Here is a 23,939-nt window from a genome sequence, read left to right as displayed (position 1 = left end):
TATTATTGGAAAAATGAGGGGGGGAAAAATTCAATAAAAATATTAAAAAAAAAAAAAAAAGGAAACCAAATTTGACAAGGTCAGCTTGCCATCCACGTAAAATGCTTTTTTTAACCACCTGTGATGTTATAGGATGCTTATCGATTCAGGACAGTCCAATTGATTTGTTACCTGTGTGGATACCCCCAAAGAACAATGCAACTATCTTGATTTCTTTAAGGGAAAACTCTGCTACTTCCGTGAACCATGAGTGCACTTGACCCACCCACTCTTGGGTTCTCCAAAACACTGTTTTTATTCTAATTCTTGTCTTCTTAAACATGTTATATTTTTTTTCTACTTTCCTGATTGTGGGTTTTGGCTTCCAAGTGTCAACAGTTTAAAAAGCTAATACTCTATACCCATAAAACAGAGTATTAAAAGAGCATACGGCTCTTAAAAGACATTTTTGTTATTCAAATGCCAGATAACGCAAATGCAGCAGAATCCCATCAAATGGAAGAAATGGCAGTCCAAGAGGGAACATTTCACTTCTATCCCAAACCCAATACTCCCTGTTCCCTTCCAAAAACCTCCAGCCGTTTCCCCAGGCATTCAGGATTCTCTATATGTACTCTTGCCAGGTTGGTTGCTTTCTCCTGTGATCATTTCTGCTGCTACCCAAGATGCAGGCCACAGCATTTGGAAAAGGTAACCCCCATAACCTTTCTGTGTGCCTTCTCGTTGAACACATAGGCATGTAAACAGACTTGTATACTGGAATAACTTGCATCTGCCTGTCAATATATTTCAAAAGTTAAATTTATTTTCGATTAGACTTGGTAGTGCAAATAATTATGTACATCACAAGCATTTACATTAAAAGAACACTAACATCAGCAACACAGATCTAACAGTCATTCTACTTTTGTACTTCAATTTAATGGAATTAAAAGGAAAAGAAGTTCAAGAGCAGCTATTTGTTAAACTGTTAGCTAAAAAATTCAGTGCAACTAGTCTTTCATAATTACACCTTCCTTTATTTCCATCGACTCCCCCCTATTTGGTATGTTAGCTTTGTGAAACTATTTGTGTTTTTATTCCCATGCTTTATAAATTTCCATATAGCTAACATAAAGTATATGAGCAATTGCAACATCAAACCGCTTCAAAACCAGTATTTAATAGCCCTGACGATAAGTATGAAAAAACTGCATATTCTTAAAAGAAAAACTTACAATTGTCTAGTAGGGCCTGAAATATAATATAGAGTTAAACCTGGATGAACAAAAAGCAGAGTTTCAAACACCCTGGCACACTTTTTTCTTTTTTTTTAACCAAAACTTTATTACATTTCTGTCATGGTACACAGTCGGCATTACAGGAGAATTAAAAATTGCCTAGCTGTGTAAAGGAAAGGTTCAATTCTCTCTTCACTTTATTTTGTCCAGCAGCCTTTTCATGAAACCATTCTCAATAACATAACTACATTTCCCATGAGCCACGGGGAATAGAAAAAGTCCATCCAATCATAGTGCTGCCTTCTGTATAAAGGTCCCTGTTCCCTTCTATTTCCCTCTTTGTTCTTGCGGGCACAGTTTTCATCCGTTTGCTCTACTCCTGTTTATTGGACTCCGTTCCTAGGAAGGAACAAGAAAACAAAGTTGTCTATCCACTCATAATAAACTGGACCATAATCAATCACCATGGTACGGTAGGAAACATAACTCCTCATGTTACACTCTAGACCAGAGGTCTTCAAACTTTTTTTACTCTAAACCCCCACTAAGCAAAATGTTTTGTGGTCAGGCCCCCTCCAAAACTTTATGGCAAGGATTGAGGGAGTGGGAGGGACGTGGCTGCGTGCAGAGAGCGAGGCTTTTGAGATGATTTCAGGAACACTTTTTCCATAGTTTATGAACCGCACTAAATATGAGACTTATGTAACCGCAAATGCATCAAACAAAAACAGATATTATCCCAAACAAACTTCTCCCCAAAATTGGAGTGTTGTGGTCACCTCACACTCTTTGACCTCTGTATTGCATTGTCTAGCTGCTTTTGGCGTAGGTATATGTTCGAACGTGCTGTATGAATAAACTAACCTTAATCAAAACATTTAATGCCAATAGGTCGAGGTTGCAACATGCAGTCTCCAAACATCTAAACTATTAAATATGTCAACAGATGTCAGTGGGTTGGGTCACACGGGCGTCTGGTGCTGATGAGTGTTACAGATAAGAAAAGTATATGCTCCCCTTCATGTTCAATGTTTAGCACTGACTAAAGCCCCGACCGTGTTTAGTTATGATGCTGCACCGAGCATCAACATCATATGTGTAGATGGGAGGGGGAAAAAGAGGGGGGAACCTCAGTTTCTCTGAATTCGGTAGCCATGCCAGATCATATAAGCAAGAAGTGCTAAGCACATTTTTATAGCACATACAATTAGTATTAAGGTGAGGACAATGACACATATCAGGACACACAGTACTTGCGTAGTCGTCGTTTCAGCTTCCAGGCCTTGGTTCATTAGAAATGAAATGAATGAAATGAAAAGAGATTTGTAAAGCGCATGGCTGCCCTTGAGCGTCCCAGCGCTGACACCAAACACAGGACCACCACCCAAATACAGCAGAAACAAACCTAAAGGGGGAAGAGATAAGTTTTCAGTGCCTTGCGGAAACTCACTAGATTGGATTCTTTCCGCAGGGCCAACGGCAGAGCATTCCATAATTGGCCTGCATTAATAGAGAACCGGCGACCGCCGGACTTCACCTTTTTGGCTCTGGGTATCACCACAAAATTACCATCATCCGAGCGAAGGGCTCGCGTAGGTTTGTAAGGGCGCACCAGGTCTCTAAGGATTGGAGGGCCTGATCCTTGCAAAGCTTTAAACACGATGCAAAGGGATTTAAATTTTATGCGAGCTCGAATTGGAAGCCAATGCAAGGCCTTGAGTGCAGGCTTAGCTGATGATCTTTTGGCAGTACCAGTGAGCATTCGTGCCGCCGCATTCTGAGCTCTTTGGAGCACATTAAGAGTGGATTCTGGTGACCCAAGAAATAGGGCATTACTATAATCCAGCCTTGACATGACTAATCCTTGCACCAGTAGTTTCCGGGAGTTTTCAGGGAGTAGCGGGAGGATCTTCCGTACTGACCTAAGCAGACCATAGCAAGTCCCTGCCACTCGTTTAGCTTGAGTGGTCATTGACAGTTCGGGTTCTAGCCAGACCCCCAGACTTTTTATTGCTTCTTTGGGAACTGGGGGGGCACCTAGACTATCCGGCCACATGGATTTGGGGAGTGTTGAACATAGATTGCCAAGAAGCATCAGCTCCGTTTTCGTCCCGTTTAGCTTGAGCCGGGAATCCGACATCCATGACATTATGTTGACTAAACATGATGCGAACTTTTCCCCCTGGCTTTCCGAGAGGGACAGCGAGACGATCAGTTGAGTGTCGTCTGCGTAGGTTGCGATTTTCACCCCGAAGGGTGAGACCACCGCCTCCAGTGGGGCCATATAGATGTTAAAAAGCGTAGGGCTCAATGAAGAGCCCTGCGGTACTCCACACTGAAGGGGGGTAGGCAGAGATCGAAAATTGCCTTCGCAGACCTGATAAGTCCGGCCACTTAAGTACGACGCAAGCCATTTGAGGGCCGACCCTCTCACTCCAATCTTCCCCAAACGGTTGATCAAGATATTATGATCAACCGTATCAAATGCAGCGCTTAGATCCAGGAGGACCACCGCAGCGGATCCTCCGGAATCTAAGATGCATCTGCCTTCCTCCACCATTGCAATCAAGGCCGAGTCGGTTCCCTGGCCAGGCCGAAAACCCGTCTGAGTACGACCCAGTAGATCGTTAGATTCCAGGAAATGCGGAATAGGTGGTTTACAGTTCATTATGTTGTCTGCCACTTGAGGTGTTATATCTGGCACTGTTTCCGAGTCCTGCAAATTTGAGTGGCTGTCAGGAGACTCCGTGCCGCTCATCTGGTCCGGTAAGGTTTCCTCTGATAGTGTGTCACTCTGCTGACTGCTGATGTCCGCCACGGCTTGCAGCGCATTATGCTGTCCTTTACGTATTTGCTCCAGGTTGGTGCCGAGGTTTTGTGACCATGTGTGCTTCATACGCCTTGGACTCCTTCTGCGTTGTTTCAGTTCTGCATTAAAATGTGGCCTCAAGGGTTTTTTGCTGTGTGAGGCGGCAGCTTCAGGAGCTACTGAGTCTAGCCACTCCCAGGTGGCCTGTGGGGTTCAAAGAAGTACGTTTTCCCTTTAGCTGCCACGCGCAATCGGCCGGGGGAACAATAGCGAGTATTTGAAATCAAGACTTCGGAGCCTTCTTTTTACTTCCATGTAGGAGAACCTCTGTTTTTGGACTGATGCTATATAGTCTGGGAAGAACATTACAGTGCTATTCGCCACTTGGACTTCTGTAATTTTCTGGTGTCATGCAATATCGCATCTCTGTTCCTGTAGTTCAGTACCCGGAACAGGAACGGCCTAGGGCCCGCTCCCGGGAGGGCAGGACGAGCCAGCACCCTATGGGCCCATTCTACGATGAAGTAGTTTGACAATGCACCCTCTGGTAGCATGTCACAAATCCATTTTTATACAAACGTCATGGCAGCCGCCTCTGCTTTTTTCTTTCTGGAAGGCCCAGGACCCTTACTCTGTTGCACCTGGAGTGGCCTTCTGAGCCTCCTGCTCTGTCTTCCAGGAGCTTTACTTTAGTTGCAAGTTCCTCTAGGCGCTTGTCCGCGTCTTGAGTCTGCGGGGAGAGTTCCGCTACCGTATCCTCCAATGCTTGTGTTGTGTCAGCTAGTTTTCGATGGTCCGCATGCAGGAGATTTACTTCTAAGTCTACATTATCAGTCTTGTTTTCAAGCCAAGTCTTTGTTAATTCTAGCATGGCACTCCGCTTCTCCAAGGCAGCCAGGACTGCATCGAGTTTACTAGACATGGGGTCCGTAGAGGTTTTTAGTCAATGGTGTATCCGGTTGGGAGTGAGGTAGAGGCGGGTGACTATCCTGAACCCCCTGCACTCAACCAAAGACAACCCTTGTCTGACATATGGTTACAGCGTTTGTTTGTATAGCCCTGCGTTGTTTAAGCTCTGTTCCCCTTCGGGTCTTCAAGGTGTTTCATGCTTAACGGGTTCTTTTCTGTTGTTCTTTATGGCCACACGTTAAGCAGCTATATATTGCAAGAAGGAGCACAGACTCCTTTTTGTTTGTTTCTATTTTTGTTTCCCTCTCTGTTCTACAGTGGTTAGTCTTTATTTGTTAGGCCCAGCATACAGCTTCTCAGTGGCGCTATTCGTCGAGGCTGGTATGGCGGGTTACATGTGCATGGTCGGTTCTGTGCTGTAGTGCCTTCTGGGCCCTCGTCGTACATTGCTCCACGATGGCTCACTGTCTTCTACTTTCTGGCTTGCACCTTTTGCCTCTTTAGTTCTGATATTGTCTGTCCAGTTGTGTTGTTTGTTGTGGGACACTATGTCCAGGTAGCTGTCCCAATGTCCCCCTTACTACCCAAGTGTCCGGTAGCCTTGTGCACATTACTGCGCGTCTGGTACCGTCTCCGAGCCCACCGGATTGAGCCCCGGGGCGCCTTATCTCCCCTCTGTCTCGGGGTAGATCCCATTGATTTATTGCATATGGAGCCGGGCGATTATAGTGGGCTTGTTTTTCCACTTTGCTTCTAGGCTCTTATTGCTCACCTCTGGTCTGCCTTTGTGCTCCTGCAGCGTGGTCTTGTTTCTAGCCCGGCCTCAGCATGTGTTTCTGTGCCCAGGCCTCCTTGCTATTTGTCTCCTTCTTCACAGAGCATCCGCTCGTCTGGGGTGTAGAATCGCCGCCACTCACATCAGGCAGTCCATGGAGAGACGGGGAGACACTCTGTCTCTATTTCGTTTCCCTGGGCCCAGGCTTGTCTGTCTCCTCGCGCAGCCCCAGGCTTGCTTAGTATTGGCAGGCCCGCCTCCTGTCTTTGGGAGCCTGTCCGCGCCTTCTCCTGTCGGCGTTCCCGATTTCCACCAGCCTCCGAGCTGGCCCGAGCACCCGAAAGTATGCCACTGGCGTGTCTGGTCTTTTACAGCACACAGCTGAGGCTCCAAGCAGCCTATCTCGGGATAATTGGAAGGATATCTGGAGATGAGAGAGGCGGAGCTCTACCAGAGCACGTCCACCCTCTTTGCCTCCAAGGCCACGATTAGGCTATTTATTACCATTGATTAATAAAGGGAGGGCGAACATGACCCTCTTGAGGCTTTGGTTCTTGTGAAACTTGGACCGTTCCCGAATTCAAGTGTGGTAATAAATAAAATATTAAACACCGTACATCTGCCGATAAAAACATATATGTAAATGTGTGTGTGTGTATATATCTATATATGACGTGTGTGTGTGTGTGTGTGTGCGCGTGTGTGTGTGTATATATGTGTATATATGACGTATGTATATATAAATGTTACATAGCATCACTTCTTTATTGATAATTAACCTGTGCGAGTGAGCACGTACTTGAGATATTTTGCATGTTTAATAACTAAGCTGTATACTTATTCTAGCACATTTAATACATATTTTAATATTAAAACAAATGTTTCCTCGTTCTAAAATATCTCTTGCCAGATTTTCTAGCTGTCAAAACAAATGATTGGTTTTGAAGAGTGTTCTTCACTCATTTGTCAAAGGAAATCTTGAAATACGTTGTGCAGAATCATTACTCTTCACTTGTACCGTAAGAGTGTAACATGAAGTGTAATGCCTCTTTCAGCGGATGTCCACATTTGTGATGCAAAGTATGGCCTTCATCCAGTACTCCTCTCCAATCTCAGGGTCCCAGTTGTATGTGAATGGAAATCTGAGACTGCAGCAGCGCCAGTCACTGAACCACAGAGGACTGGATACGAGATACAATGCAAGTATACTTTTAGTTATGTTGCCATTGTGACCTGCTCTTTTGTGAGGTGTTTGGACTTTTCCAGCCATGTATTGACTTAAATTTGGAAAATATAAGATAAATAACTTCTTGTCTATGAAAAAAGAGGTCATTGCATAATGAAAATAGTTACAACCCATTTTTATGGCTTTCAGGACATTGGAGAGTTATTGTGTGGAATCCACTACTACAGTGGACAATCTACTGGTGTTAAGTTGGGGGGGAAAAAGGAGAAAGCAATAGGAGTTAAGGTTTGGTGCTACCAGGGGAATCCAAATATAAATGTATAGAGGCCCTGAGGGTGTGGAGGGAATTGGAAAATACGCGCCTGCACCTCAAGGGCCTGGAGCTTGCTAGGGCGGAAAATGTAATGGCACAACTAAAACCTATTTTATTTATGGAGCGATCGCTGTGACCATATGCTAGTCCACTGACTTCGGACTTAAACCCTTAAGGATACTATCAAAATGATACATAACATCCTGGGCACTTAGGTCTGTTGAGATACTCAAATCACAGTAGTCTTCAAAGACAGAAATAGCACACTATAAAAAGCTCCATATGGTCCTGCTGAAGGTATGTCTAGGTACCTGGAGGCGACTTCAGTGATTCCTCTTTTGTGACGATTCTGAGAGCTTGGCTAGGCCCATCTGGATTGATGAGGTAATCTCTGCTATTGCACGCCTAAAGCCGGTTAAGTCCACGATCCACATTTCTATAAAGCTTTCTGTCAGGTTCTGTTGCTCACCTGCCTTTTTAACTCCTTCTCCGACACTTGGTCCATCACAGACACCATGCTGGAAGCCTCTATTTCAGTTATCCCAGAGCCCTGTGAAGATGTTACCCTATGCTGTTCTCTCAGACTTCTATCACTCCTGAATATTGATGCCAAATTATTCACCTGCATCCTTGCCCATCGCCTTAATACCCTCATGCCCGACCTGGTTGACCCCAATCCGGCCTGTTTCATCCCTTACCACCAATGTGGGGACAATATCAAACACATCATCATATGAACAAGATAAACATTTTCAGAGAGAGGCTCTACTCCTTTCAGTCGACACCGAAAAGGCATTTTGACATGCTGTACTGGCACTATATGTTTGAGACTTTGAAACAATTCGGCCTCGGGGATGGACATTGAAGCTGGGTCTGCAGTGTCTACATCGTCCCTCGGGCATTGGTGATACTTGATGGTGTGCTGGCAAAACCTTTTCCCATCCAGAGAGGCACGTGGCAGAGATGTCCACTCTCCCCTCTGCTGTTTCCTCTATGCATGGAGCCACTGGCAAGAAGAATAAGGGCCAATCCAGCCACCCCGCGAATCGCTTTTGGAGGAGATCATCACCGCATCACCCTATATGCGGATGATGTGATTCTCGCTCTTACCGACACAATGTCATCCCTACCCGTCCTGGTATTGGGGCTCCATTTCTTTGGGGAGATGTATGTGTTCAAGGTTAATATGCAGAAATACTAATTCTGAAGCTTTCGCTTGCCATGCCACATGAGGCCCACCTCCGTTCAATGTTCACTTTAGAATAGGCAGGAGAGTACATACGTGACCTCGGCATTAAGCCAGCCCGATCAGTGGCTAAGTCTGTAGCACTCAACTATGCCGCCCTTAACCTCCCAGGTCCTGCTGGATTTGGCTCGCTGGCGCTGCCTGCAATTGTCCTGGCTGGGAAGGATAGTCGCTATCGAAATGGCAGTACATCCCTTGGTCTCTGCAGTTAGGGATCAACTAGTTTATCTGGGGAGGGTAAAAGGCCACGACTCCACAGGCATTTGCTCTGTTGCACGACAAGAGGGGGAGGTCTCACCATACCCATGATTGCACAATACCAGTAAGCCTCTCAACTGCACTTCCTGGTGGAGTGAAGTCGACTAGCCTCCGAGAAACATTGGTGTTTTATGGACCAGGCCTTGGCGGGCTCCCGCACATGGAAAGAGCTATGGCTGCCTCGTAGAGATCAAGCGTGGGGTCTTTATTCGTCCCCAGTGACTGGCTCTGAATTCAGGCTATGGGACACAATGGCCATCTGGGCCGGCCTCACCTCTTCTCCTTTCCTCATGATGCAAATCCTAGCTAACGCAAACTTTTCACCAGGGATTTATCAGGATGGGTCCTGGCGCTGGCGGGAGGGAGGCTGCAAGCACATAGGCTGTCTGTTCGACACACAAGGGATAATCCCATTTGACCGACTGAAGGCAGATTATGACCTGGAGGGGGCAGACCGCTTGCTATACTTACTAATATGACATTGGGTACTTCAGCCAACTATTGCCCCTAGCGCCCCCTCACACCTTTTGAGAAATGGGATTTCCTTAAGAAGGATGACAGACGTCTTATCCTATCACAGAGGTCTATGCATTAATGGTTTGGGGGAGGGGGTGACCACTCCGGCCAAGACATCAGAAAAGAAAAGGTTGGGGGCAGAAATTGTCAGGACCCTTTTCATCAAAGATTGGGAAGATATCTGCTTCTGGGCCAGCCACACTGCTCATAACATGGCTAGTACTGAGACTGCATATAAAAGTATTTCATACCGGCTGTGAGAAGTTGGCCTGGTATATGATGATCACTAATTCTAGTGAGCACCTTGTACCAGTCCAAACGACCCTTATGATGATTGGTTGTAAGTCAACCTTATAGACCAGCTATCCTAGGGATAGCATGGACAAAAGCAGTCTTAGGCTAAACTCAAGAGGGCATGTGAAGCCAGCTGTTTTACCATATGCAATCCTTTAAATACCAAATGAGAGGACATCACACAAGTTATATATTAAAAAATATATGTATTTATTTCTAGAATAATCCCCTATACTCTTTATGAGCACAGAAGCACAAGCGTTAAACAAAGAAGTCAATATAACATACAATAAGCTGCACAATTATGGCTAGGCCGGGTGGCCACTCAAACCATATATTAAAAAAGTGGTATAAGTACCACGTCACGAACAATGAAGAGGCCTAGGGCCTAGGTAATCGCTGGGCCTACACTGGACTAACGAAGGTTAGGACATAGGAGGCCCACAGGATGCGGGTGCAGTGTCTATACAAGTCAATGGTGCGTAAAAATCAGAAAGTTATTGGTTTAGGAGACTTCCGACTGGACTAGAACTTAGACACTTGAAACTAGGACACTAGGGATGTAAATAACTACAGGGGCACCGGAGTACCCTCGTTACCTCACCCATAGGAAGCGGGTGCATAGGTGCCAAAGTGCGTCTGGTTTCTTCGTGGAGTTCTATGGAGCCTGGAGGAAAAGATGCTGCAGGCGACCAGGAGAGAAGAGCCCGGTTGGATCCAAGGGTGGATCGAAGATGTAGAGTACCTGAAAGCAGAGGGGACAGAGTCTGGGTCACTAGCCAGTGACCAGGATGGAACCAGGACGGAACCAGGCAGTGTCTGGTTGCGATCAGGTGCTGTCGAGTAGTTTGTCTCCGCTGCCACGTGGACCAGGAAGGATTGAGGATGACCAGCTGGTGGACACGAGCTGTCCCACGAAGGCTCTTACTGTCGGCGGTGTTGGTTCTCGAATCGGGGTCACCAAGCCTTGGCAAATGCAACCCACGCCGAACTCGAAGATGTCTTCTGGATCGGACCGGGAAGGTCAGATCGGTGGCTCCATTTCAGGGGAGCTGGGGCCAGCCTGGAGCAACCAGACCAGCAGTGTAGTTTCGATGGATCGTCGTCACAGAGGCCACTAGCCAACGGGCAAGTGACAGGACAACGCGTCGAGCAGGAAAAGTGCAAAAGGGCCCCATGCAGCACTCGGTGAGTGTGGAGAGGTGATCTTCGGTGCACAGGCTGCTCGGGGCTGGGGCTTCTCAAACCCCAATGCATAGCTTCGAGGAGGCCTCAGGAGCTGCACGGGAAGCCCTTCGCTGGCTTTCCAAGATGGCCGGTCCCACGTCGCCTCCACGTGTCTCAGCTTTGCTAGGACTGTGGATCGGGCTTTTGGAAGTCAGGGAGTCCAGGTCTTGTCGGTCTCTGTCGTTCGAGCTCCGGTGGGAGCAACGGCAAAGAAAACCTTTGAACGCTGATGGTGCCTGCTTGCACAGGGTGGCCACTCCTTGACCACAAGGGAGATTCTTCAGTCTTCTACGTCGAGTAGGATGTCGAAGGGTCCAGAGTTTCGTATCAAAGTTTCAGTCGGGATGATCTGATGTGTATTGGCACAGCTCCTACCTTTATTCCAAATCAAGGGGCTGGATCACCTGCTAGGTCGCTCCTATGGGTGGGACCCAGGAAGGGGGTGGTTACACCCCTTTCCCTTTGTCCAGTTTCGCGCCAGAACTGGGGCTGGACTGCCCCAGCACCGGTTTGAACCCGGCTTTGCCTGGGACACCTTGTGCGCCCCAGGCAGTGTCTAGTTTCTTTCAGCCCTCCCTGCCCCAATCCACTATCTCCTGTCTGGGGTGGTGTAACACCTCCCTGTGACAGGAAACCTTTTGTCCAAGCCTCCCCTGCCAGAGTTTCGGTCTGCAGCAGGAGGCCAGACTTGTGTCTGTGGCAGAAGCATCCATTTTGTGATGCTGAGGCTCTGGTTAGATTGAACCGCGTTTAAGCAAAGTAACATGTCTTCTCCATCTAGAAGGGTGGAATGCTACCCCCGTCGCCAGAACTGGCGAAGGGGTAGTATTCCAAAGCGTATGACACCTTACACAATATGTTTTGATAAAGCCAAACCATAGTTAGCATTTTACCGCGAGGTTCATAATGCACTTAAGAGTATATGGTATGGCAATATCCCAGAACAGCTATAGGGACTTGGTTCCAAAAGCTGCAGACAGGCTCAGCTCATGCTAGAGCACCATCTCACATAAAACCAAGCAATCTGCCGCCAGGATTGTTAAGGCCTGCCATAGGAGTGACTTATAGGTGTATATGTGTCCAGATATAGGTTTAGATATAGGTATACTATATCTAAGTTAGGCGTGATTACACAACCTTGCCCCAGCTGAGTGATCAGCCAGTTGTGTCAGTTTGGATAGCCAGCCAGGGGTGGCAAAAGATATGCTGCAGCCCCTGGTAGGCCTTGGATACACCTATGCCCTGGGTACCTATGGTACACTGTACAGGGGCTGATAAGGTGACCCAATACCCAATTTGTAATGTACCTAAAGTACATGGTTGGGAATTTAGAGAGAGAACAGCAGGCTGTGGGTCTGATTAGCAGGCCCACAGCCACATTAAGTCGAAAACCAGTCAAGCAAAAAGCAAAGAGTGGGGTGACCATAGGAAAGCAGACCCTACTCTCCTACACCGGTGCTTCTCCAAGCGTGGTGCCCAGGGCGCATACATGAATCATGAAACTGCATATAAAAGTGTTTCATACGGGTACTTCATCCTGTGCTTCTCCAAGCGTGGTGCCCAGGGCGCACAAATGAATCATGGAGTGGCTGTGGTGGGACAGACACCTTGGTCCACCTTCTTTGGCACTGTCCGAAGCTGGTCCACTAGTGGGAGTGCATCTTAGATGATTGTGGGGGTTCGGACGGGGTCGGTGGGTGTACAGAGGGGGTCTCGAACAGACTCGCACACACGGGTTGTCGGGGTAGTGCAGGTTTTATTACTTTATACAATTGGCGTTTTTGTACAGGCACTCTGTAAAATGGTAAGGGCGGTTCCGCCTCCTCCGTCGTGGATCTTCCTCCTCCGGATCGTCTGTCCCAAGGTCTCCTGGGAGTTGTAGGCCTTTTCCCCGCCGTCTCGCTGGTCTCGTTGCGCCGGTACACCGAAAAAGGAAAAAGGAAAGTCCGTCTCAGTACAGGTGCTCAATAGAACTTCTCGCAGGGAAGGGAGTGAGGGAAAACACACGTGCACCCTTCTACCCTGACTTCGGGACGTGAGCCCTTGTGCCAAGCAAAATAACAACAAGGGTGTGAAGTGGTGTTCTCGTCTTTAAGAGGGTTTCCCTCGTCTAGTGCCTCCCCACCCTGTGCTTTTGGACCGTACCTGGTTGAGCCACACTTCCGTGTTAGTGTGGCTGGGCGATGCGCGTTCCACAGAGCCTCCTGGCTTCCCGCGGTAGTCACCCTCAGGTTCGTTCTCTGGTCCTGCCTCCGCCTTCCCTCCTGTAGTCGCCTCGTAGTTCCGCCTCGCCTCCAGTTCTCTCCCCGTCCACCTTCGAGGTCTCTCTCCGCTTCCCTCGCCGTGCCTGCGATGATCTTGCACCTCCTCCACCTCCGTACTACTCTCTCCGTCCTCCTCGTCCTCCGTCCTCCGATCTTCCTCTGTCCTCCTCTCGTCGTCTTCCTCCGTCCACTCCGCTCCGCTGTCTCGCCACTCGCTCCACCAACCTCCTACTCCGCCTCCGGGTGTCTCGCACACCTGGGTGGACTCCGGGATGGGCTTTACCTCGTCGGGGAGGGCGTGCCGCCATTCAAACTCCGCCCCCTTAAAGGTGTAGTCCTGTCGGATCTCCGCTTCGGGCCGTCTCCGCACGACATCAGGGGTGTTCCACGCCTCTGTATGCTGGACAAAAAGGGCAGACACGTTAATAGGCATACCAGGGGGCCCCTCGTCCGGGTCCCCCGTGTCACACATCCCCCCCCTAGGATTCTCCCGATCGGGGAGAGGGTACCGAGAAAGGAAGTCCGCATGGACATTCTCGGATCCCTTCTGGTGCCGGACCTGGAACCGGAAGGGCTGCAAGGCCAGGAACCACCTCATTACACGAGGGTTGTTGGAAATGTTCCTCGCCATCCACAAGAGAGGGGCATGGTCGGTGTACAGCAGGAAAGAACGCCCCTCCAGGTAGTAGCGCAGCTTGTCCACCGCCCACCTGATGGCAAGGCACTCCTTCTCAATAGTCGGGTACCTGACCTCCCGGGGAAACAACTTTCGGCTGATGTAGAGAATGGGCCGAAGGCCCCCCTCCCCAGTGTTTTGGGACAACACCGCCCCGATACCAAAGTCAGAAGCATCAGTATGCAACACAAAGGGTTTGTTGAAATCGGGTGACGTAAGAACCGGCCTGGTGGTGATAGCCTTCTTAAGGGTCTGAAAGGCCGTCCACATGGCCGGCGTTGGGTTGTGGAAGTCCGGGCGGGTCCTCGTTTTCCTGAGGGTATCGGTCAGGGGTGTCGCGACCTCCGAAAAGGAGGGTATGAATCGTCGGTAGTACCCTACCAGGCCTAAAAAGGCACGCATGTCCTTCAGGGTTTTAGGGAATGGGGTTTCTGCGATAGCCCGCACTTTCTCGACCTGTGGTTCAATGATACCATGTCCCAGAAGGTACCCCAAATACTTGACCTTATGGTATCCGATTCTGGACTTCTTGGAGTTGACATGGAGACCAGCGGATGCGAGTAAATTGAACACGACATCGAGATGGTGCAAGTGAGCCTCCCAGGAGGGACTGAAAATGATGATGTCATCAAGATATGCGGAGCAATATTGATGATGACCCCGTAGGACCGTATTCATGAGTCTCTGAAACGTTGCGGGGGCCCCGTGTAGACCAAAGGGCAGAACTGTAAATTCAAACAGCCCCTCAGAGGTAGCGAATGCCGTTTTTCTCCTGTCTTCCTCGCGCAGGGGTACCTGCCAATACCCCTTGGTCAGGTCCAGGGTACTAATATATTTTGCATCCCCGAGTTTCTCGATGAGTTCATCGATCCGGGGTATTGGGTACGAATCGAACGCTGACACTTCGTTTAATGCCCGGAAGTCCATACAAAAACGGCTACTGCCATCTGGTTTAGGCACCATGACAATAGGGGATGACCATTCACTCCTGGATGGCCGAATCACGCCTAACCTGAGCATTTCCGCAACCTCTTTGGCTATGGCTTCCCTTTTTGCCTCGGGAATCCTATACGGACGCTGCTTGACTACGGTACCAGCAGGCGTCTCGATTCTGTGCTCTGCCAAGGTGGTTTTACCGGGAAGGTCGGAGAAAATGTGGGCGTATTTCCTCAGAACTTGTCGGAGCCCCTCCTGCTCGTCTTCGTACAATTCCTCGCTGACAACCAAGTCATCCATGGTGGTTGAGAGGGCCATCTTGGGGTTAGTCACCAGGTTTGCTGCCACAGGAGTCGTTCCTAGCCATTTTTTCAACAGATTTATGTGGAAAATCTGGGTCTTCCTGGTGGTGAGACGGAGCCGATACGTTGTCTTGCCTATTGTCTCGATGACCTCATAGGGGCCCTGCCACTCGTTACGGAACTTTTTGGCCATTGAAGGCAGTAATACCAGGGCCCAGTCACCGATTTTTAGCGACCTCCATTTCTTTCCCTTGTTATATTGGGTCTGCTGGTGTTTCTGGCTTTCCTCCAAGTGGGTAAAAGCGAGTTCCCTGATTTTCCCTAACTTGTTCCTCAAGTTCGAGCTGTACTCGAGAAGAGTTCTTGTTTCTCCGCCTTGTTCAGTTTCCCACATTTCTTTTGTCATGTCGAGCAAGCTCCTGGGTTGTCTCCCATAGAGCATCTCGAAGGATGAACACCCAAGACTTCTTTGTCGCTGGCCTCTTATCACGTACAGGGCTAGCGGCAACAATGAATCCCAGTCGGTATGATTCACCTCCACCATTTTCTTCAGGACCGTTTTTAACGTCCTGTTGTACCGTTCGACTAACCCGTCTGTTTGAGGGTGGTACACGGAAGTCTTAATCTGGTGTAAACCCAACATTTGGCAAACTTCCTGCATAACCTTGGACATGAATGGGGTCCCTTGGTCTGTGAGGATCTCTTTAGGGAACCCCACTCGAGAAAATAATTCAAGAAACTTGTCAGCTATGTTCCTGGAGGTGGGCGATTTTAGAGGAAACGCCTCAGGAAATCTGGTGGCGTAGTCCACAATGATGAGAGCGTATCTGAAACCTTTTTTTGTGGTGGTTAAGGGGCCTATCAGATCCATCCCCACTCTCTCGAATGGGGTCCCGATGACTGGCAGAGGTTGTAAAGGTACTGCCGCAGGTCGTTGGGTATTTTTCCGCTGGCAAAGGTCACAGGTTTGGCAATGCTTTTTTATATCACTATAGATACCGGGCCAGTAAAAGTTCCTCAGGACGTTTTGGGTCGTTTTCTCGCTCCCTATGTGTCCCGCCAATAGGTGGGTATGTGCGTAGTACATAATCTGCTTGCGAAAGCAGGCTGGCACCAACAGTTGCATCGGCTCACCCCTAGAGGCCAGTCTATACAGAAGATCATCCTTAATCACGAAACTGGGGTAGGTGGGATTAGGATTGGTTAAACTGACGGGAGCCTGTTCCCAGGCATTGATGAGGGTGTCGTCATTGGCTTGGGCGAATCGAAATGACCTGTCCCCTTCCCAAGGACCCGTGGACAATAGGTTAGTTACTGCTACCCCATGGTCACTGTCCTGGCGTAACTGGCCTTTGAAGAGGTTCAGGAAGTTCGGATTATCGGTGCCCAGGATCAGGGGTTCGGGTAGGGTGTCCATTACTCCCACTTTTACTACCATCCTTTCCATCCCCTCTAGACCTAGGGGAATGTGAGCCACCGGGTATTCTTTCACATCCCCGTGTACACATTTTATAAACACGCTGTTCTCAGGCATCAACTGTAGAGGAGTCACATAAGTCCCTTGGATGACCGATTGCTTACAGCCGGAATCAAGGAGGGCCCTGACCACCACCCCATTAACCGTAACACTCACATGGAAGGAGCCTCCTAGTTCGGCTGAATACAACACCGCCTTTGGAAGATAGTTGATGTCCATTGGTTCTTCCTGGGTTCGTTTCTGGGGGCACAGACGGGCTATGTGGCCCCATTGTCCACAGTCAAAGCACTGCGGACCCCGGAAAGTGGGGTGTTCGACAGCCGATGGTCGCAGGAGAGGAGGGAGCGGTCCAGGCTGAGCCCTCACTCGGCGCTCAGGTCTAGTCGGTCCCTTTGTTGACCTGTCTGGTTCCACATTGTGAAGACGGGGTTGGGCTCGGGCGTAGGTGGTGGCCATCTCCATGGCCTGAGCCGTGGTCAAGTTAGAATGCTGGCGTAGCCACCGCTGTGTCCCATAGGGAAGGGCTTCCAGATACTGTTCGAGATATATTTTGTCCATGATTTGGTCTTTGGAACTCGTCGTTGGGGTAAGCCACTTGTCTGCTGCGGTTTTCAATCTAAAGATTAAGGTTTTGGGGTTGTCTCCGGCTTGTCCCCTCTCCTTGCGGAACCGAACCCTATAGGCTTCTGAGTCCAAGCCTAGGTGATCCAAAATTATAGTCTTGATCTGGGCATAAGGGGTAGTGCCATTGCTGTTGGCTACCTGATATGCTGCCTGTGCCTCTCCACTCAACAATGGTGCCAAAAAAAACGGCCACTTGTCCACAGGCCAGCCACATGCCAGGGCCACCCTTTCAAAGTTGGTTAGGAAGGCGTCTGGGTCCTCCCCTGTGACGTATTTTTGTAAGGATATACCCGCGGGTGTTGGGGGTGCCCGGGTCTCACGGACGGGGACACTGGCGGGGTCTCCCGTAGCCCTCATGCCTTCCAGTTGCTGTACCACTCTGCTTCGGAACGTGTCCCTGTCCAATTGGGCCGCCGCGAGTTGCTGCTCGACTGCCCATGCTAGTTGTTCCTGGCCCTTCACGAGGGCCTGCAGGATCGCGTCCATCGTTGTGTCCTCGATGTCAATCACTGGCTGAATGCCCGCATTCTCCACCACTTGTGGGGGTTCGGACGGGGTCGGTGGGTGTACAGAGGGGGTCTCGAACAGACTCGCACACACGGGTTGTCGGGGTAGTGCAGGTTTTATTACTTTATACAATCGGCGTTTTTGTACAGGCACTCTGTAAAATGGTAAGGGCGGTTCCGCCTCCTCCGTCGTGGATCTTCCTCCTCCGGATCGTCTGTCCCAAGGTCTCCTGGGAGTTGTAGGCCTTTTCCCCGCCGTCTCGCTGGTCTCGTTGCGCCGGTACACCGAAAAAGGAAAAAGGAAAGTCCGTCTCAGTACAGGTGCTCAATAGAACTTCTCGCAGGGAAGGGAGTGAGGGAAAACACACGTGCACCCTCCTACCCTGACTTCGGGACGTGAGCCCTTGTGCCAAGCAAAATAACAACAAGGGTGTGAAGTGGTGTTCTCGTCTTTAAGAGGGTTTCCCTCGTCTAGTGCCTCCCCACCCTGTGCTTTTGGACCGTACCTGGTTGAGCCACACTTCCGTGTTAGTGTGGCTGGGCGATGCGCGTTCCACAGAGCCTCCTGGCTTCCCGCGGTAGTCACCCTCAGGTTCGTTCTCTGGTCCTGCCTCCGCCTTCCCTCCTGTAGTCGCCTCGTAGTTCCGCCTTGCCTCCAGTTCTCTCCCCGTCCAACTTCGAGGTCTCTCTCCGCTTCCCTCGCCGTGCCTGCGATGATCTTGCACCTCCTCCACCTCCGTACTACTCTCTCCGTCCTCCTCGTCCTCCGTCCTCCGATCTTCCTCTGTCCTCCTCTCGTCGTCTTCCTCCGTCCACTCCGCTCCGCTGTCTCGCCACTCGCTCCACCAACCTCCTACTCCGCCTCCGGGTGTCTCGCACACCTGGGTGGACTCCGGGATGGGCTTTACCTCGTCGGGGAGGGCGTGCCGCCATTCAAACTCCGCCCCCTTAAAGGTGTAGTCCTGTCGGATCTCCGCTTCGGGCCGTCTCCGCACGACATCAGGGGTGTTCCACGCCTCTGTATGCTGGACAAAAAGGGCAGACACGTTAATAGGCATACCAGGGGGCCCCTCGTCCGGGTCCCCCGTGTCACAATGATATATACAGGGCCTTCAATACAGCGATCTCGAGGTGCCACGCCTACACTATACTGGGGCTTCCCAACCCTCTAACCTACCCTTTGCATTAATTGAGGGGGAGGCAGATGGCCTTGGTCCTGGGGGCAGCCCATCGGGTCATTCTCTCTGCATGGGGTTCAAATAGCGTCCCGACTACACAACATGGCTCCATAAACTATAATAAATTTGGGGATTGAAAACCTCTCCTTAACTGTGCACCCGATAAGTGACTCTTATCCTGAATTGCGGGCGCCGTTCTTCACTATCCTGTCCACCATATTCAATTAACTGACCTGTCTGACTTATCTTAAACTGTTGAGCTTGCTCCCTTCGACAAAGATGCCTGAAGGCCCAGCCCAACCCTAAGCACCGACATGCATTAGCTCAGGCCCGAAACATGAGCCATCGTACAAAAGTTGTAGGACACAAACTACCTATTCCGAAGGCATTGGTCGGGCCGGGGGAGTGTTCTGATTCTGACTGTGCCTTAATGATGCTGCTATCCCTAGGGTTGTAGGCGGACAGCTGTGTACTCTAATGTTTTGCTCTTGCCAGTATAATAAACAGAATTGATCCATAAAGAAGAGAAATCAGAAGCTGCATAAAATACACTTTACTAGTCTGTCAGTCTATTTCTGTTTCTAGTCATTGATTTAATAGGTTATCTTATAATATAGCAATTGTGCTGATCCCTGTATCCAACCTCCCTGCTTCACAGTAAGGTATTATGGCCAGTATTAGAGATAAGCCAAACTGGATGTTCTAATCCGGCATTAGTCTGCAGTTGCAGCCCCAACCAATGTTATTTTATTTGTAAAGGAGTGCCCCAACTGGGGTGAGTAACATGCACTGTTTTGTTATGCCTTGTTTGTATGAACAATCAACTGAAGAGTTCTCTATCAAGCATATATTGTTAAAGAAAGGTGTGGAGGTGTTCGAGATTTCTTTTACCTGATTGAGAACCCCATATTAACTTTGAAATAAGGGAGTCTTGAATAGTAATAAAGCCCTAACTTTTATTTACATGAAATGTGTTACTTCACTGTGGAATTCATTGCTATTGTTGTTCTCTAGGTGTCTGTGATTAATGGGACAAGTCCCTTTGCAAGTGCATACGACCTCACTAACATCATTGCAGTCTACCAAGAAAGGAACGGTAAGTCAGTGTAAACTAATTTTTTTTTTTGTTGTAAAATTTTTATTTTGCATACAGAGAAAAAATTAACAAGTAACAAAAGGCATCACAGTGGGCGCATGAAAGTTCCCACACAGTGGGAAGGCTGAAAAGGAAGATGAGGCAGGGCAGTAAAGCAAAATGTCTTCAGTGCTGGTAATGTCGGCAGTCCCGCAGCAATCCCCCGCCAAGGGGTAGCTCAAATAGTGCAGCCAGCAACTAGTCCAGAGTTTCTCCAGCGATCAAGTATGCCTCATCTCGGTGAAGTAACTGTCCCAATGCAACTCCCAACCCTCCCCCCAGGAACAACCCCCCCCCCCCCCCACCTCCCCCCCCATGACGGCGCCTCTCGCAAATCTCATTCATACACCAAGCACACCCTAGAGTTGAAACAAGTGCAAGTTCCTTAGGGACGCTGGGCAAACAGCCGAAGGCAAGCCAGCAGAAAGAAAGGACACCAAGGGGCCCCACACGTGTTTGAAGTTTTTATATCTGCCAATAAATATATCCGCCATTCTCTCGAGACTCAGAAGTCTCCACAGTCTGGAGTGCCAAAGGGAAACCGCCGGGGCCTCCTTACGTTTCCAGGCCGAGGCCAGCGTGAGCTTGGCCGCGCCGAGACACAGCCATAAGATCTTTTTGTCAGCTCGCGATTGGTGTTCCAGGCCGGGATCTCTCAACCCCAGCAAAACGAATTCGGGGGAGTCGTCGATAGGGTACTGCAAAATGTCTTTAATATGCGATAAGATCTCGGCCCAGAAGGGCTTAATGATCGGGCAATCCCACCAAACGTGGCGGAAATCCCCCAAAAGGCCACAACCCCTCCAACACCTGTCCGTGGCCGCCGGGAAAATGCGATGAAGTCGGGCCGGAACCATGTACCATTGCGTTAGGGTTTTGTAATGGGCTTCCCTCAAGAGTATGGAGTGGTTAAACTGCGTCATGTCCTTCCAGAGCGCCGACCATTCTCCGTCAGTGATATCCCTCCCCACCATCTCCTCCCACTGCTCCATGTAACGCGGTCTAGGGGAAAGGGCCGAGCGGAGCAGCAGTTGATATAAAAAGGAGATAGCCCCCTTCATGGCCGAGGTCTTCAGGAGAAAGGCCTCGAAGTCGGATAAAGGTCTCGTCGCTGCTTCCCGCACCGCGGGTGCAGTGGCCCAGTGTAGCAGTTGTAAATGCCGATACCTTTCCCCCGGCGGCACTTGATAGTCCCGCATGCAGTTCTCGAACGTCAAGGGGTCGGGCCATGAAACAAGTGAAGTAATGCCCGGCATCCCCCCTCCCTCCAAACGTCAAAGGGGCCCTCGGTGAGTGCCGGGGAAAATTCTGGATTAAAATGCAAGGGGGTGAATGGGGATGGGAAGGTCGTCCACCTCTCGTCACTGGCTAGTGTGTCCCAAACTTTCAGCGTGGTCCCCGTGGGGGTACTAATGTATGCGTTTACCGGGCGGTCGCGCTTCGGCTTCCACGCTAGGTCCCAGATGGACCGGCCTGCCACACTCCGGTCCATGTGCAGCCAGTGTTTGTCAGAGAACTGCTGCGACCACTCCACCATAACTCTAAGTTGGGCCGCCTTGTAGTAGAGGTGGAAGTCCGGAAGGCCTACCCCTCCGTCATTCCGCAGGCGCCGCAGAAGTGTAAATGAAAGCCGCGCCCGACCACCTTGCCAGATAAATTTCAACATCATCGATTTGAGTTGGCTAAAGAAGGTAGAGGGCAGTGGAATAGGCAAGGCCTGGAACAGGTATAGATATTTGGGGAGAAGGACCATTTTGACAGCATGTACCCGTCCCAGCCAGGACAGGAATCTAGGCTTCCATTTCTCCAGCTCCACGCGTGTTCTGGCCATGAGGGGCGGGAAATTGGCCGCAAAGAGACCGCCCACCGTCGGGGTGAGGTGTACCCCGAGATATAGCAGGGAGCCCGAGGCCCAGGCCAACGGCGTCGTCGCCTTCACCCGTGCCACCTCGGCCTGAGAGAGAGTCAGGTTCAGGACATGCGATTTGCCATAATTGACCTTGAAGCCGGCCACCGCCTCAAATTCCAGCAATATATCACGAACACACGGAAGGGAGTTAGCGGGGTCGGCCAACGACAAGAGGACATCATCCGCAAACAGGGTGATCTTGTGCTGTTCCCCAGTGAACGGGATGCCCTTCACCCCCTCATGCTCCCGGACTGCCAGTGCCAGAGGTTCAATGCTGAGTGCAAACAGCAAGGGCGAGAGGGGACATCCCTGCCTAGTGCCCCGCGAGTGTTGGAAGAAGGCCGACAAGTGGCCGTTCACCGCCACCCGTGAACGCGGGCTGCAGAAGTTAGCTCTTACCATCGCGATGAAGCGATCGGAAAACCCAAATGCCCGCAACGTGTGGAAGAGAAAGCCCCAGTCCACGCGGTCGAAAGCCTTCTCCGCGTCCAGCCCCACCAAGACCGCCGGGATGCGGAACCTGTCCGCCTTCTCTATCAGGTGGATGACCCTCCGGGTGTTATCATGCGTTTGGCGGCCTTTGATGAAGCCCGATTGGTCCGCATGGATAATCGACGGCAGCAGGTCTTGCAGGCGGCTCGCTAATATAGCCGAGTAGAGCTTGGCGTCGATGTTGAGTAAGGCTATAGGGCGGTATGAGGCACACCGCTCCGGGTCCTTCCCCGGCTTCGGCAGGACCGTGATCACTGCTTCCGCCAGGGTCCCAGAATTCACCCCAGGTCCAGCCATGTCGTTAAAGAGGGCGACCAGGAAGTCACACACCTCCGTCGCATAGGTCTGGTAAAAGACAGCGGTGAACCCGTCAGGGCCGGGGGCTTTGTGTAGTTTCAGGTTTTTAATAGCCGCGAGGACCTCCTCCCTTGTGATCGGAGCCTCAAGTAAATCATTCCAGGCCCCTGGCACCTGCGGAAGCGATAAGCGCTGCAAAAAAGCACGTTGATCAGCCGCGGCCAACTCGTCCCCCGCGTACAACGCAGCGTAGAAGCAGCCAAAGACATCAGCCTTCGCCCCGTCATCGTGCTGGAGCACTCCTGCCACGTCTCTAATCCCACCTACGTATTCCCGCTCCCTCTTGTCCTTCAATTGCCGGGCAAGGTGTCTACCAATCTTGTTGCCCCCAGAGTAGGAGAGCCGGCCCAGCCGCAACAGTGTGAGTTCAGCCCTATTCGTGTAGTGAGACTTCAACTTGCCCCGTACTGCCGTCAGGGGACGTAGGGTCACCCTCGAGGGATTAGCCTTGTGTTCCCTCTCAAGCGCGAGCACCTCTGCCTCCAGCGCTTCCCTCTCCTTCCTACGTAAGGCGTTCAATTGTGAGTTGAGGCCCAGGCACGTCCCCCTGATCGTCGCCTTAAAGGCGTCCCAGGTGGTCATTAGGGACGTGTCCGAGGGAGGATTGCTATCAAAAAAGTCCCGGATGGCCTGACGCAAGGCCTGATGGGATACATCGTCGCGGACCACCGAGGCCGGGAAGTACCATTTCCGGTTCGCGGTGTCCGGCGGCGACCACCGAAGCGTGAGCACTAGAAGACTGTGATCCGAGACAGAAATCGGGAGAATGGCGGCATCTAAAATGTTTCCTCTAAGGGACTGGCTGAGGAAGACGTAGTCCAGACGGGAGTATGAGTGGTGCACATGGGAAAAGAACGTGTAGTCCTTCCCAGCAGGGTGAAAAAACCTCCAACCATCCACCAGGCCCATCTCTTCCACCCCCCTCTGTGTACTCCCCGAGAAAACCCCGGTGTCCGCCCTCCGACCCCCAGAGCTGTCCATCTCCCCATCCCAAACCAAGTTATAATCACCCAGCATGAATACAAGTCCTTCCGCAAAGTCCCCCACCTTCTCCAGCAGCTCCTGCAAGTACTTATTTTGGCCAGAATTAGGCAAGTAGAGCACCACAAACGTACACAACCTGCCCTGGATGTGCCCCTTGACCATCAACCACCGTCCTTCTCTATCAGTGCGGACTCCCACAGGCTGAAAATGCAACGCTGCCTTAAACATTAACGCCACCCCCCGATGCTTCGTGACCGCTGAGGACCTGTACACAATGGGGTACGCCCTGTGTCGGAGCCGCATTTCATCCTTTCGAGCGAAATGGGTTTCCTGAAGCCCCACCACA

The 23,939-nt window shown here is 50.4% G+C and overlaps 1 protein-coding gene across 2 annotated transcripts in view; it reads left to right on the top strand.

Annotated features, from left to right (window-relative positions):
- TMEM231 (transmembrane protein 231) overlaps positions 1–23,939 on the top strand; it is a 183,478-nt gene that overhangs the window by 55,523 nt on the left and 104,016 nt on the right. The window contains exons 4-5 of one of the 2 annotated variants that reach the window (XM_086945466.1): positions 6,769–6,912; positions 19,731–19,812. In XM_086945466.1, coding sequence (XP_086801592.1) covers positions 6,769–6,912; positions 19,731–19,812 — 226 coding nt within the window. The remainder of the gene's footprint in view (positions 1–6,768; positions 6,913–19,730; positions 19,813–23,939) is intronic. The other variant, XM_086945467.1, reaches the window with a different exon arrangement.

The sequence above is a fragment of the Lissotriton vulgaris genome, chromosome 12, assembly GCF_964263255.1.
Source record: "Lissotriton vulgaris chromosome 12, aLisVul1.2, whole genome shotgun sequence".
Taxonomy (NCBI): Eukaryota; Metazoa; Chordata; class Amphibia; order Caudata; family Salamandridae; genus Lissotriton; species Lissotriton vulgaris.
Note: the sequence above shows the minus strand (reverse complement) of the source record. Positions and strands in the feature narration are given on the sequence as shown.